Below are 16,355 nucleotides of genomic sequence, written 5' to 3'. Positions count from 1 at the left end.
GACTTACCCTTCCGAAAGCCAAACTGGTTGCTTGACAGACCGTCCGTACCTTCCGCGTACGGGGTGAGCCTGTTGAGGATGATCCTCTCAAGCAGTTTGCCAGTCGTGTCTATCAGACAGATTGGTCTGTACGCCGATGGGTCGCCTGGCGGCTTCCCGGGCTTCGGCAACAGCACCAGTTTCTGCCTTTTCCATCTATCGGGGAAACGGCATTCGTCAAGGCATCTCTGCATAGCTAGCTTGAACATGTTCGGGTTCGCTATGATCGCTGCCTTGAGAGCGTTGTTCGGAACTCCATCCGGCCCTGGAGCTTTGTTCATTGCTAGGGATTTAGCCACTGCGAGTAGTTCTTCGTTCGTCACTGGCGCCACCATTTCGACCGTGCCCGCACTGTCTCGTAGTGCAGGTGGCGAGGGGCTTGTGGCTCGAGACGGGAAGAGTACTTCGATAATCGTTGCCAACCGGTCCGGAGACCGTTCTGGGGGTGAGGAGCCCCCTTTGGTCTTGGCCATCACAATCCGGTAGGCGTCACCCCACGGATTCGCGTTGGCACTCTCACACAGGTTGTCGAAACACGCTCTCTTGCTGCTTTTAATAGCCTTGTTAAGGGCTAATTTCGCAGCTCGAAACACTTCACGGCGGTTCTCTCTTGCATCCTCGGTGCGAGCTCTTTGCATCCTACGTCTAGCTCTGAGGCAGGCTGACCGTAGAGCTGCAATCTCGGCACTCCACCAGTATACCGGGCATCTACCGTTTCTTGGCAGTGTTTTTCTCGGCATAGTGGCGTCGCACGCGCGTCCCCGCTTAGACTGTCGGTGTTGGCCTCCAGTCCCAGGGCCGCGGTGAAAGCTTCACTGTCGAAGTGATTGGACTTCCACCCGCGTACCTGATAGGGATCTCCCGCCCTCGGATGCTGCACACCATAGTTGATCTTAAAGCGGATTGCTAAATGATCGCTATGGGTGTAGCCTTCGTCTACCCTCCATTCCATGCCTGGAGCCAGACTCGGGCTGGCAAAGGTCAAATCAATCCACGCCTCCACTCCGTTTCTACGGAATGTACTAGCGGAGCCATCGTTAGCTAGCACAGTATCGAGTTTCGCAAACGCTTCCATTAGCGCTTGACCCCTGCTATTTGTACAGCGGCTGCCCCACTCCACTGCCCAAGCGTTGAAGTCTCCCGCTATTACTACCGGTTTCCGGCCCACGAGGTCCGACGAGAGCCTGTCGATCATCTGGTAGAACTGTTCTATTGGCCACCTTGGTGGGGCGTAGCAGCTACAATAGAACACACCATTGATCTTGGCAATCGCCACACCCTCGGCGGAGGGGTGTATTACCTCTTGAACCGGGAACCTTCCCGTTGTACAGATTGCCACCATTCCAGACCCGTCCGACACCCAATTGCCGTTGCCGGCAGGGATGCTGTACGGGTCTGATAAGAGGGCGACATCTGTCCTCGACTCCGAGACCGACTGCCACAACAGCTGTTGGGCTGCTGCACAATGGTTAAGATTTAGCTGTGTGACTCTCACGGCTTCTTCTTATTTAACTCGCCGAAGGGACACGAAGGTCCGCCCATAGCATGTTTATGGGCTTGCTTCTTAGAGGTGCAGATAAGGCACTTATATGCCTTAGTGCACCCCCGCTCTTTATGCCCCTCCTCGCCGCATCGACGACATAGCTTGCTCCTGTCTAAGCCTTTGCATTCGTAGGCTTTATGGCCGGATTCTAGGCACCGATAGCACCTGTCCACTGAAGGCGGCTGGGGTATACTAATAGGGCATACCGACTAGCCGATCTTCAGCTTCCCTTTCTCGGTTACCTTTTTGGCATCCGCATTCAGTAGCCTGAGGTAGGCTACTTGGGTGCCAGAGGGTCCGTCTCTCAATCGCACCCTTGCATATGCATGTCACAAATTTTGGCTTCAAAAGAGCATACAGAGCAGTAGAATACATTGCAGCAATATTATTATTTATTCTTATTTTTCATCTGACCTATGTTGGTCTACATGAAATGTAGTTGAATGGGAAAAGCCCATTTCAGGATATACTTCGGAAGCAATCCTCAAATGGGCGTAAAAACCCATTATCTTTTCATATATTCACACCTGATTACAATGGATTCACACTACAATAAAATATAATAACATAGTACACAGCATTACATAAATAAAAATACAAATATTACAAAAAAATGAATCTTAAAATCTAAGTCAACCTTCTTAGTCTATTTTTGAAAACATCACAAGATACAGAAAAGTCAAAATGGCCATAAACACTATTAAAAACATTACACATCGCCCTAATGGGTTCGTTTTGACCGTACTCGGTGCGTTGAAACTCGAGTCTTAAAAAGTTATGCGATCTGAGACTTCTCGGGGGCTCATTGACATTTATTTGTGAGAGAATATCTGGAGCATCTATTTGGCCAGTTAATATCTTCCCAACAAATACTGCACTAAATGTGTTCCGCCTTTTGGCTAGGGTTTCCATATCGAGCAGACGACAGCGATCGATGTACGGTGGTAGCCCTGTTGGGTTACGCCACGGCAGAGTTCTAAGAGCTTCTATTCGGTTGATCCAAATGCTTGTGTAAGGACACCAAATGGGTGCTGAAGCTTCCAAGGCAGATCGCACAAGTGAAAAGTAGAGTGCCCGCAAACAATATGGATCAGTGAACTCTTTGGCGATTCTTATAATGAAACCGAGATTTCTATTTGCCTGTGCTGTAACATGAGAGTAATGATTTCTGAATGTCAGTTGTGAGTCCAGAAGTACACCGAGGTCTCTGACAACTGTCATTCTCTCTAGCGATTCCCCGGAAATGGTGTAGTTCCACAGTAATGGATATTTTCTACGTGTAAAAGATATTATGGAGCATTTGGACACGCTGAGAGCCAGCAAGTTGCGATTACACCAACTACAAAAAGCATCTAAGTGTTGCTGTAGTTCCTTGCAATCTTCTATTGACCGCACAATACGAAATAGGTTGAGATCATCGGCATATATAAGTCTACACCCAGGAGGAATAACAAAACAAACGTCATTGAAAAACAACGAGAAAAGCAACGGTCCTAGATTGCTCCCTTGAGGCACTCCCGACAAGTTGATGAAACTGTATGACTCGTTACTTCCTAATTTTACACACAGAGAACGATTTACGAGATATGATTTAAGCCACCCTATAAAATAATCCGAAGCGCCCAGCCGCTTCATCTTTGCCAGTAGAAGAGAGTGATCTATACGATCGAATGCAGCCTTGAGATCCGTGTATACAGTATCGACCTGAGATCCAAGTTCAATGTTTTTAATACAGAGCGAAGTGAATTGGGCTAGATTAGTAGTTGTCGATCTACCAGGAAAAAAGCCAATATTCAATATTGCAGATCCTTAGCGGCCGTAACCACGATAGAAAAGACAAAACGGCAACCCTATGAGAACACCATACAGTGGAGTGAATTTGGACTATGAGCATTGGGATATTACGAGCTTTTCGTTTACACGGGATATCAAATAGTCTCATACTGTTTTCACAAAGACGGAATCTTAGGTTGTGACGCCCAACAACTGAAACGGTGTGTCACGTACATTAAAAGATTGCACGAATGACAACGTAATTAGCCAAGTACGTACGCATTGTGGAGGAAGCAACGAAAGTGAGAAATTCGCTGCTTAGCCAACGAAACTTCAAGTAGCTTTAATCAGTAATCTACATTATTAAGATCACTAGAGGTAATTTAACTCATTGAAATCCCAATCAAGTCTTAATAAATGGTTAAAAGTTAAAGTTTAAGAACAATAATAACCTGACCACGAAAGCAAAATCCAGAAATGTTGACGCTTGCAAATCTCGTTTTCTCCCCTTACATGTTATTTTTAAAGGAGGAGTGAGATGTGGGATGCCACCTTGTACCCCTCGACTAGGTGTTAACGCGACTCCAAGGTAAATACTTATATTCATCTTGCAGCACTTGCGTGCATGGCAACATCGCAGTAGGCATCTGCCATCATCTAGCGAATAGTTGAGCAGTCATCAGTAGACAGGCAACAAGGTAAGTAATACGCACTCATGTTCCGTGTTGGGTGATTCTAGGTCGGCGAAATGCAGATTTCACACTCTTCATTTTTGTAAGTTGCTTTCTGAGTCGAGCACCCTCATTCACAAGATCAATCTTCTCTGTTCGCATTTAGTTTAAATATTCTAAAACTACTTTTTTGCAAGGCTTAATTTTTGTTTAGGTTTGTTCCAGTACTTCATGTGATTTTTTCGGAGAAAACAGCAGTAGAAAATAACACGCTCCTATTTACACCGATGATTGATGCAGTTGAAAACTGTAAAATTCTACTGTATCGATAATACTAAAAGAAGAACAAGAAGCGATTTCCAAAATAGCTTTCTCACGGTTTGCTCCAAAGTATTGCGAATATTGCGAATCTTTTCTTAAATCCACATTGCGACTTTTCAGCCATGCGCCACCGGGCCGTGCGTTGAATTACGCGCCCATCTAGTCTGCATCAGTGCGAGTGAGAAAACATTTTGACGTGAGTTTTTGTTTCGACCGCACTCGTGTGAATCCCATATAGCAACAACTCGACGAAATGCTATATTATCTCGCGATAGACAATACTCCCAATTTACTCGGCGCTGGAACAAAGACAAGTTTTACATGAAGTTGAAAATATTTTCATACTTAGGCTAAATAGTCAGTTACTCGGTTAGACTTCGAAAAGAGACATTTCCGCATTAATCCACACCGCGCTACCGGATCTCTCGGGTACCTGTAGAACTTGAGTTCTGGATAATATGTTTGAATTCGTCTGCCAGAAAATGCCTTCACGCAGAAAAATTTAGCATATTTAAACCAAAAATATGTGTTTTTGAATTCAATCAATTATTGTTTATCACTTTAACCAACAAAATTATTAATTTCACAATATTTTTTTATTAGAAAAACAATGTATTTTTGCTTTCAATAAAAACATTTTTAATTTCAATAATTTTCTTTTATTTTCAATAAAAACAATTATTAGAAAGCAAAACAATAAACTTTTTTATTGAAACAATAAATAAATTTTATTGAATTCAATAAATAAATTTATTGTCTCCCGACCAATAATTTTATTTATTGAATTTAAGCCATATTTTTATTGAACCTACAAATCTTTTTTCTGCGTGTTGCACTTCATAATTCAAGAGTGCTGATTCAAATGGTCCTTAGTGACAAATGTAAACACACTGAGTTATTTGCAGCGCAGCACGTGATTACAACATAGCTAACGAATACCGAAAACCAGGATTCATTATACCCAGTATTTATCAAAATAACAAGCATTATATAAAAAGTCGCAAAGTTGTCATGATCATATTTTGAAATTTTGCACTTGAGACCTTTTAAATTGAAAGGACCTATGCGTGAAACATTTCAAAATCTCTGCAACTGCTCATAGGCGCCATGCAAAAACGACGCATGATTCATTTCATTCTATGTTTTTCCCACTGCACATAGGTACCTAGTAAAAACGTCCTAAGCATCAAAATAAAAGATTATTTTTTTCTGTTCATGCGACTTATTTTCGAAGTTGAATTTAGAAAGTATAATAAATTAATTGATAATTGGAATGCTTAGTTATTCTAAAATAACATGCCATTCGTAGGTTTCAACCACTTCCAGCCAATGGGTTGTTAATATAAACTAAAGTTTCCCGCAATTTTTTTCTGCAAGACTTCTGTTAAATCCAGTGCAACTATTTACCATAGTAATGAAGAACATTCGTATTCCGGTGCTCATTATGTCGAAAACTTTGAAGATATTCAATATTCGTCGTAAGAGCTACCTTTGCTGAAAAAAACCTTATGTGCAGCGTCGTATGATTCTTAGGCCCGAAAAAAGACCTATGTGAAAGGTCCTATAATTTTCAAAAGGACGCATCATTTTAAAGCGCTTAAAAACTACATTAGCACTAAACATTTCATGTTTTTAGTATTATTTACCTAAAGAGCATAGTCCATAGACTATATTGGCATAATTGTTTCATCAAAACACATATTTGTTCTCTAATAGGGATTTGTTTTAGGTCCATGAAACTTCATCCTCGTTTTTCTCAGTTCGAGCTCAATGTCACTTAGGACCTTTTGAATAAGTACTCTTGAATTACAGACGGACGTTAAGGAAAGAAAGCGGTATCTCGGGAAAACAAAAAAAAAACAACACAGTAAACAATCGTCGTTTTACATTTAATGCAAGAGGGTGACGTGACGTCATATTTTCGTAGCCAATATAAGAACTTTGCTTGTAACAAAATGAACGAAATTAATTTTAAATACGAACGAGGAGAACTTTAGTTTACATCAAATCAGTAAAAGTGTTCATTGTTTTCTTTTGTTTACTGCTACTATTGTTTGTTGATGACATTTTCAGCGATTTTGACGTTGTCAAACTGACCCCCATCGATCGGTGGAAAAACGATGTTGCCTACACTCAAAAAAAAGTAAACGTTATGCCTATTGATTTTACACATAGATTTTTGCAATTAACGGAGGCATATAGACACTATTTGCTGGCACATAAACCTAATGTGTGTATTCACAAGAAATATTAATCTTACATTCACATTTCATAACTATTAGGCACATAAAACCCCATTCTATAATAATATGCACATATAACTTATGTGTGTGCATACATAGTTTATACAGTTGACACATAGAAGGTATGTGTGCGCGTCATAACAATAGCATTTCTTCTTCATATGAATTTTAAGCGGTTTGAAGCAAATAGAATTAACGTTTGGATTTCTTTCAGTGTATTGTCAAACTCTGTATGTAGAGATAGGGAGGCCACCCAGTGCCTCAAAAATCGTGCGCATCGTGCTCCAATATGGCGGATTGCATTTGACGTTACCGTTCCAAGCCATTAGAGCGAAAGAGAGCGTGATCTGTAGGCACGTTTCCGATAATCAAAAGATTCTCATTCTCGCTCTTTCATTTTTTCGGCTTAGAGCAAATGCGTGTTTATTTTCTTTTTTTTTCGTGCTGATGAACTTGAGCAGCTAGAGCAACCGAAAAAAACCATTGTTTGTTGTGTGGTGGCATTTTTTCTCAAGCCGCAACGTAACATTATTTAATTCGCGGCCTCGAAGAATACCGGGAATACCAGGTTCTCGATGGCAACGCCGGCCATTGTGAATTTAAACAGAATTTCCGCGTACGTAACAGTCAGTACCGATCTGAACATTATGTTCCAGCAACGGTTCCAGGTCTTGTCCTGTCAGTGTAAAGTTCTGAGGCTGCAGTTTGCTCATGTATCAAAAAGTAAGTAACGGTTTCACTTATATATTGAGTTTACAGCAAAGCTTTTTTTCAGTGGCAAGCCGGATTAACAAACTATTCAAAACACTGCAGACTGGTGTTTCAAAACTTATCGGGAAAGGCTCCGAGGAAGCCAATGAGGTGCAAAACGCGGCATACAATACATTGGCTCAACTGGCTATCGTTTGTCCGGCTGTGAATACGATGTCCAACTCGTTTCTTCCTATTTTGATCATCTGTCACAGGAACCGGTCTAATTGCATACGCCCGATAAGAGGCGCCTTTGGTAGGGCTCAGGCGATTTTCGACTGGAGGAAGCAACCAAAAATTCCTGGCGATACCGTACTGACTAAGGGAGAAAAGGACACCGTCATGATGACAGAGGACGATTCGTCCCGCATTCCAATCAAAAGTGTTGTAAAGATTCTGTTCCGTCGAGGTATTTGTGGAGAAAGTGCTCAGTTGAAGGAAAGGATGACAACCTATTTGTTTGGAGTTTCCAAGAAAGAACATCCAAACTATGGGTCAACTCTTTTGACAACTGTAAACAACCGACAGAGAAGAATCAGTCCAAAAATCTGTTCTCAACTACTCATGAACCATAATGGATTGTGCTTCCGTGTTTCAAGGGTACGGTTGAACGTGTTACTATAAAGTGAGGTTTACTAATAGTTTCTATATTATCACAAAATTTTTGGATTACCATCGACTCTGCCTGCTGGTGTCAACACTCATCCCGAAGAGGATAAAAAAATGCTCAAATTGGCAGCCTTCTTGAAGTTAATTGCCGAAAGCGGTATTGAGGATGTCATTTGGACAGACAACAACCTTATTAGAAGGGTGGATTACTGGTAGAAAAGAAATTACCGAGCTGACCTGTTTTCGATTTGGTCAGTATCCCTATTGGCTAGAGAAAACAAAGAATTTATACGTTGGGATCTTCGCTGAAGGAAATCTCCGAACCGATCAGAGCACTGTTTGTGAATGTATACTTATACGATGTGCTTTTGGTCTTGAAATGTGACGAGCAGGAGCTGGAGGCGCAAATCAAGGAGCTGCTGGCTCTGACAATAAACCTGGAAAATCGGGATCGTTCCATTATAGCGGCTCTCAATATCATCAAACGTAAGCTCATTTTGACGACCTGAACTGCAAAACTGAAATTTTCAAAGATCTTTTCCCATTATTAATCTTCCTCCAGAATGACAACGGTAATCGATGTTTCAATCGGTCTGTATCAAAAATGTTAGTTTCTACCAAAAAAAAACTGCCGCATAGCGCGGTGAAGGCACCGAGGAAAAGAAAACTGATCAAGGTGATGTAAACACGAAAGCTCCTATGTTGAAAGTCCATAGCACTTCTGCAGAGTGGTCATACCAAAGCTACAATCCGAGAGGATGTTACATTGTTTAGGCTATCTGGTTATCGGTGATGAGAATTTTTTTTGCTAAACGGTGATTTAAGGTTTTTCTGATTCTGCTGAAGTTGACCAAGGATCCGACTCTATTGCCATGGTTTAAATTATGCAATCGTGTGGAGAATGTCAAGCGGATCAAGATTCGATAGGAAATATTAACGATGATATACTTATTTAAAACGCTTGTACCATCTGGTTGTTTGCGATGATCAGAATTTGCAGCAAGCGCAAGTCGGTGGAGAATAAAACAGATTCTGCAGCTGGCATTCACTGATTTACTCTCAAAGGATAATGGTAAGTTATGGCATTTTAGTTCTTGACAGCACACTCCACCGGTGTTGATGCTACATTCATTCAACTTTGGGTATAATTCTATTTCTTTTTTGCACTACACCGGTGTAGTACCAAATGAGAATGAAAACGCTGTTAAATTGCGTTTCGATATTATCAGTCGGTTTCAATATGGAATTGTTTTTTTTTTAAACTGTTTCAGGATGTGGCATCACGTGGTTTGGGAATGGTGTGGTCAATTTCCATGAATGGCAGGCAGGAAAAACTGCCGAATTAGTTGATGGTCAACTAGACGACTTGTGCAAGAAGAAGACACTAAGATTTTCGAGGAAGGTGTACTGAGGATGGCACCTAGTGGGTAAGTAAACTTGAGCAAGTTGGTTTTACGTTTCGTGTTCTGCTCATATGCATGCGGCAGCTGTCGTGACCATCATGAAGTTGAGTTTAATAATACAAACATCCATTCATAAATCACGAATATTGGAATCTTACAATTTAAGAATTTTAGTATTTTAGAAGTCCAGAATTTTAAAATTTTAGAATTCTGGAATTTCAGAATTTTCGAATTCTAAAATTTCATAATATGAGAAATGTAGAATTTTGGAATTTCAGAAATTTAAAATTTTTGAAACCTAGAATTTTAAAATTTTAGAATATCAGAATTTTAGAATTTTACAATATTAAAAATTTACAATTTTATAACCTTACACTTTAAAAATTTTAGAATTTTAGAATCTTAGAATTTTAGAATCATAGTTTTTTAGAATTTTAGAATTTTAGAATCTTAGAATTTTAGAATTTTAGAATTTTAGAATTTTAGAATTTTAGAATTTTAGAATTTTAGAATTTTAGAATTTTAGAATTTTAGAATTTTAGAATTTTAGAATTTTAGAATTTTAGAATTTTAGAATTTTAGAATTTTAGAATTTTAGAATTTTAGAATTTTAGAATTTTAGAATTTTAGAATTTTAGAATTTTAGAATTTTAGAATTTTAGAATTTTAGAATTTTAGAATTTTAGAATTTTAGAATTTTAGAATTTTAGAATTTTAGAATTTTAGAATTTTAGAATTTTAGAATTTTAGAATTTTAGAATTTTAGAATTTTAGAATTTTAGAATTTTAGAATTTTAGAATTTTAGAATTTTAGAATTTTAGAATTTTAGAATTTTAGAATTTTAGAATTTTAGAATTTTAGAATTTTAGAATTTTAGAATTTTAGAATTTTAGAATTTTAGAATTTTAGAATTTTAGAATTTTAGAATTTTAGAATTTTAGAATTTTAGAATTTTAGAATTTTAGAATTTTAGAATTTTAGAATTTTAGAATTTTAGAATTTTAGAATTTTAGAATTTTAGAATTTTAGAATTTTAGAATTTTAGAATTTTAGAATTTTAGAATTTTAGAATTTTAGAATTTTAGAATTTTAGAATTTTAGAATTTTAGAATTTTAGAATTTTAGAATTTTAGAATTTTAGAATTTTAGAATTTTAGAATTTTAGAATTTTAGAATTTTAGAATTTTAGAATTTTAGAATTTTAGAATTTTAGAATTTTAGAATTTTAGAATTTTAGAATTTTAGAATTTTAGAATTTTAGAATTTTAGAATTTTAGAATTTTAGAATTTTAGAATTTTAGAATTTTAGAATTTTAGAATTTTAGAATTTTAGAATTTTAGAATTTTAGAATTTTAGAATTTTAGAATTTTAGAATTTTAGAATTTTAGAATTTTAGAATTTTAGAATTTTAGAATTTTAGAATTTTAGAATTTTAGAATTTTAGAATTTTAGAATTTTAGAATTTTAGAATTTTAGAATTTTAGAATTTTAGAATTTTAGAATTTTAGAATTTTAGAATTTTAGAATTTTAGAATTTTAGAATTTTAGAATTTTAGAATTTTAGAATTTTAGAATTTTAGAATTTTAGAATTTTAGAATTTTAGAATTTTAGAATTTTAGAATTTTAGAATTTTAGAATTTTAGAATTTTAGAATTTTAGAATTTTAGAATTTTAGAATTTTAGAATTTTAGAATTTTAGAATTTTAGAATTTTAGAATTTTAGAATTTTAGAATTTTAGAATTTTAGAATTTTAGAATTTTAGAATTTTAGAATTTTAGAATTTTAGAATTTTAGAATTTTAGAATTTTAGAATTTTAGAATTTTAGAATTTTAGAATTTTAGAATTTTAGAATTTTAGAATTTTAGAATTTTAGAATTTTAGAATTTTAGAATTTTAGAATTTTAGAATTTTAGAATTTTAGAATTTTAGAATTTTAGAATTTTAGAATTTTAGAATTTTAGAATTTTAGAATTTTAGAATTTTAGAATTTTAGAATTTTAGAATTTTAGAATTTTAGAATTTTAGAATTTTAGAATTTTAGAATTTTAGAATTTTAGAATTTTAGAATTTTAGAATTTTAGAATTTTAGAATCTTAGAATTTTAGAATCATAGTTTTTTAGAATTTTAGAATTTTAGAATCTTAGAATTTTAGAATTTTAGAATTTTAGAATTTTAGAATTTTAGAATTTTAGAATTTTAGAATTTTAGAATTTTAGAATTTTAGAATTTTAGAATTTTAGAATTTTAGAATTTTAGAATTTTAGAATTTTAGAATTTTAGAATTTTAGAATTTTAGAATTTTAGAATTTTAGAATTTTAGAATTTTAGAATTTTAGAATTTTAGAATTTTAGAATTTTAGAATTTTAGAATTTTAGAATTTTAGAATTTTAGAATTTTAGAATTTTAGAATTTTAGAATTTTAGAATTTTAGAATTTTAGAATTTTAGAATTTTAGAATTTTAGAATTTTAGAATTTTAGAATTTTAGAATTTTAGAATTTTAGAATTTTAGAATTTTAGAATTTTAGAATTTTAGAATTTTAGAATTTTAGAATTTTAGAATTTTAGAATTTTAGAATTTTAGAATTTTAGAATTTTAGAATTTTAGAATTTTAGAATTTTAGAATTTTAGAATTTTAGAATTTTAGAATTTTAGAATTTTAGAATTTTAGAATTTTAGAATTTTAGAATTTTAGAATTTTAGAATTTTAGAATTTTAGAATTTTAGAATTTTAGAATTTTAGAATTTTAGAATTTTAGAATTTTAGAATTTTAGAATTTTAGAATTTTAGAATTTTAGAATTTTAGAATTTTAGAATTTTAGAATTTTAGAATTTTAGAATTTTAGAATTTTAGAATTTTAGAATTTTAGAATTTTAGAATTTTAGAATTTTAGAATTTTAGAATTTTAGAATTTTAGAATTTTAGAATTTTAGAATTTTAGAATTTTAGAATTTTAGAATTTTAGAATTTTAGAATTTTAGAATTTTAGAATTTTAGAATTTTAGAATTTTAGAATTTTAGAATTTTAGAATTTTAGAATTTTAGAATTTTAGAATTTTAGAATTTTAGAATTTTAGAATTTTAGAATTTTAGAATTTTAGAATCTTAGAATTTTAGAATTTTAGAATTTTAGAATTTAAGAATTTTAGAATTTTAGAATTTTAGAATTTTAGAATTTTAGAATTTTAGAATTTTAGAATTTTAGAATTTTAGAATTTTAGAATTTTAGAATTTTAGAATTTTAGAATTTTAGAATTTTAGAATTTTAGAATTTTAGAATTTTAGAATTTTAGAATTTTAGAATTTTAGAATTTTAGAATTTTAGAATTTTAGAATTTTAGAATTTTAGAATTTTAGAATTTTAGAATTTTAGAATTTTAGAATTTTAGAATTTTAGAATTTTAGAATTTTAGAATTTTAGAATTTTAGAATTTTAGAATTTTAGAATTTTAGAATTTTAGAATTTTAGAATTTTAGAATTTTAGAATTTTAGAATTTTAGAATTTTAGAATTTTAGAATTTTAGAATTTTAGAATTTTAGAATTTTAGAATTTTAGAATTTTAGAATTTTAGAATTTTAGAATTTTAGAATTTTAGAATTTTAGAATTTTAGAATTTTAGAATTTTAGAATTTTAGAATTTTAGAATTTTAGAATTTTAGAATTTTAGAATTTTAGAATTTTAGAATTTTAGAATTTTAGAATTTTAGAATTTTAGAATTTTAGAATTTTAGAATTTTAGAATTTTAGAATTTTAGAATTTTAGAATTTTAGAATTTTAGAATTTTAGAATTTTAGAATTTTAGAATTTTAGAATTTTAGAATTTTAGAATTTTAGAATTTTAGAATTTTAGAATTTTAGAATTTTAGAATTTTAGAATTTTAGAATTTTAGAATTTTAGAATTTTAGAATTTTAGAATTTTAGAATTTTAGAATTTTAGAATTTTAGAATTTTAGAATTTTAGAATTTTAGAATTTTAGAATTTTAGAATTTTAGAATTTTAGAATTTTAGAATTTTAGAATTTTAGAATTTTAGAATTTTAGAATTTTAGAATTTTAGAATTTTAGAATTTTAGAATTTTAGAATTTTAGAATTTTAGAATTTTAGAATTTTAGAATTTTAGAATTTTAGAATTTTAGAATTTTAGAATTTTAGAATTTTAGAATTTTAGAATTTTAGAATTTTAGAATTTTAGAATTTTAGAATTTTAGAATTTTAGAATTTTAGAATTTTAGAATTTTAGAATTTTAGAATTTTAGAATTTTAGAATTTTAGAATTTTAGAATTTTAGAATTTTAGAATTTTAGAATTTTAGAATTTTAGAATTTTAGAATTTTAGAATTTTAGAATTTTAGAATTTTAGAATTTTAGAATTTTAGAATTTTAGAATTTTAGAATTTTAGAATTTTAGAATTTTAGAATTTTAGAATTTTAGAATTTTAGAATTTTAGAATTTTAGAATTTTAGAATTTTAGAATTTTAGAATTTTAGAATTTTAGAATTTTAGAATTTTAGAATTTTAGAATTTTAGAATTTTAGAATTTTAGAATTTTAGAATTTTAGAATTTTAGAATTTTAGAATTTTAGAATTTTAGAATTTTAGAATTTTAGAATTTTAGAATTTTAGAATTTTAGAATTTTAGAATTTTAGAATTTTAGAATTTTAGAATTTTAGAATTTTAGAATTTTAGAATTTTAGAATTTTAGAATTTTAGAATTTTAGAATTTTAGAATTTTAGAATTTTAGAATTTTAGAATTTTAGAATTTTAGAATTTTAGAATTTTAGAATTTTAGAATTTTAGAATTTTAGAATTTTAGAATTTTAGAATTTTAGAATTTTAGAATTTTAGAATTTTAGAATTTTAGAATTTTAGAATTTTAGAATTTTAGAATTTTAGAATTTTAGAATTTTAGAATTTTAGAATTTTAGAATTTTAGAATTTTAGAATTTTAGAATTTTAGAATTTTAGAATTTTAGAATTTTAGAATTTTAGAATTTAGAATTTTAGAATTTTAGAATTTTAGAATTTTAGAATTTTAGAATTTTAGAATTTTAGAATTTTAGAATTTTAGAATTTTAGAATTTTAGAATTTTAGAATTTTAGAATTTTAGAATTTTAGAATTTTAGAATTTTAGAATTTTAGAATTTTAGAATTTTAGAATTTTAGAATTTTAGAATTTTAGAATTTTAGAATTTTAGAATTTTAGAATTTTAGAATTTTAGAATTTTAGAATTTTAGAATTTTAGAATTTTAGAATTTTAGAATTTTAGAATTTTAGAATTTTAGAATTTTAGAATTTTAGAATTTAGAATTTTAGAATTTTAGAATTTTAGAATTTTAGAATTTTAGAATTTTAGAATTTTAGAATTTTAGAATTTTAGAATTTTAGAATTTTAGAATTTTAGAATTTTAGAATTTTAGAATTTTAGAATTTTAGAATTTTAGAATTTTAGAATTTTAGAATTTTAGAATTTTAGAATTTTAGAATTTTAGAATTTTAGAATTTTAGAATTTTAGAATTTTAGAATTTTAGAATTTTAGAATTTTAGAATTTTAGAATTTTAGAATTTTAGAATTTTAGAATTTTAGAATTTTAGAATTTTAGAATTTTAGAATTTTAGAATTTTAGAATTTTAGAATTTTAGAATTTTAGAATTTTAGAATTTTAGAATTTTAGAATTTTAGAATTTTAGAATTTTAGAATTTTAGAATTTTAGAATTTTAGAATTTTAGAATTTTAGAATTTTAGAATTTTAGAATTTTAGAATTTTAGAATTTTAGAATTTTAGAATTTTAGAATTTTAGAATTTTAGAATTTTAGAATTTTAGAATTTTAGAATTTTAGAATTTTAGAATTTTAGAATTTTAGAATTTTAGAATTTTAGAATTTTAGAATTTTAGAATTTTAGAATTTTAGAATTTTAGAATTTTAGAATTTTAGAATTTTAGAATTTTAGAATTTTAGAATTTTAGAATTTTAGAATTTTAGAATTTAGAATTTTAGAATTTTAGAATTTTAGAATTTTAGAATTTTAGAATTTTAGAATTTTAGAATTTTAGAATTTTAGAATTTTAGAATTTTAGAATTTTAGAATTTTAGAATTTTAGAATTTTAGAATTTTAGAATTTTAGAATTTTAGAATTTTAGAATTTTAGAATTTTAGAATTTTAGAATTTTAGAATTTTAGAATTTTAGAATTTTAGAATTTTAGAATTTTAGAATTTTAGAATTTTAGAATTTTAGAATTTTAGAATTTTAGAATTTTAGAATTTAGAATTTTAGAATTTTAGAATTTTAGAATTTTAGAATAAATTTTAGAATTTTAGAATTTTAGAATTTTAGAATTTTAGAATTTTAGAATTTTAGAATTTTAGAATTTTAGAATTTTAGAATTTTAGAATTTTAGAATTTTAGAATTTTAGAATTTTAGAATTTTAGAATTTTAGAATTTTAGAATTTTAGAATTTTAGAATTTTAGAATTTTAGAATTTTAGAATTTTAGAATTTTAGAATTTTAGAATTTTAGAATTTTAGAATTTTAGAATTTTAGAATTTTAGAATTTTAGAATTTTAGAATTTTAGAATTTTAGAATTTTAGAATTTTAGAATTTTAGAATTTTAGAATTTTAGAATTTTAGAATTTTAGAATTTTAGAATTTTAGAATTTTAGAATTTTAGAATTTTAGAATTTTAGAATTTTAGAATTTTAGAATTTTAGAATTTTAGAATTTTAGAATTTTAGAATTTTAGAATTTTAGAATTTTAGAATTTTAGAATTTTAGAATTTTAGAATTTTAGAATTTTAGAATTTTAGAATTTTAGAATTTTAGAATTTTAGAATTTTAGAATTTTAGAATTTTAGAATTTTAGAATTTTAGAATTTTAGAATTTTAGAATTTTAGAATTTTAGAATTTTAGAATTTTAGAATTTTAGAATTTTAGAATTTTAGAATTTTAGAATTTTAGAATTTTAGAATTTTAGAATTT

At 29.5% G+C, this 16,355-nt stretch overlaps 1 protein-coding gene across 1 annotated transcript; it reads left to right on the top strand.

Annotated features, from left to right (window-relative positions):
- Positions 1-7,041: 7,041 nt before the first annotated feature.
- On the top strand, positions 7,042-8,458 carry LOC131695029 (proteasome-associated protein ECM29 homolog). The gene is made up of 3 exons (XM_058983562.1): positions 7,042-7,313; positions 7,366-7,940; positions 8,222-8,458. Exons 1-3 carry the CDS (start codon positions 7,166-7,168, stop codon positions 8,456-8,458), a joined length of 960 nt encoding a protein of 319 aa, XP_058839545.1. The 5' UTR covers positions 7,042-7,165.
- Positions 8,459-16,355: the final 7,897 nt, after the last annotated feature.

The sequence above is a fragment of the Topomyia yanbarensis genome, unplaced genomic scaffold (assembly GCF_030247195.1).
Source record: "Topomyia yanbarensis strain Yona2022 unplaced genomic scaffold, ASM3024719v1 HiC_scaffold_24, whole genome shotgun sequence".
Taxonomy (NCBI): domain Eukaryota; kingdom Metazoa; phylum Arthropoda; class Insecta; order Diptera; family Culicidae; genus Topomyia; species Topomyia yanbarensis.
Note: the sequence above shows the minus strand (reverse complement) of the source record. Positions and strands in the feature narration are given on the sequence as shown.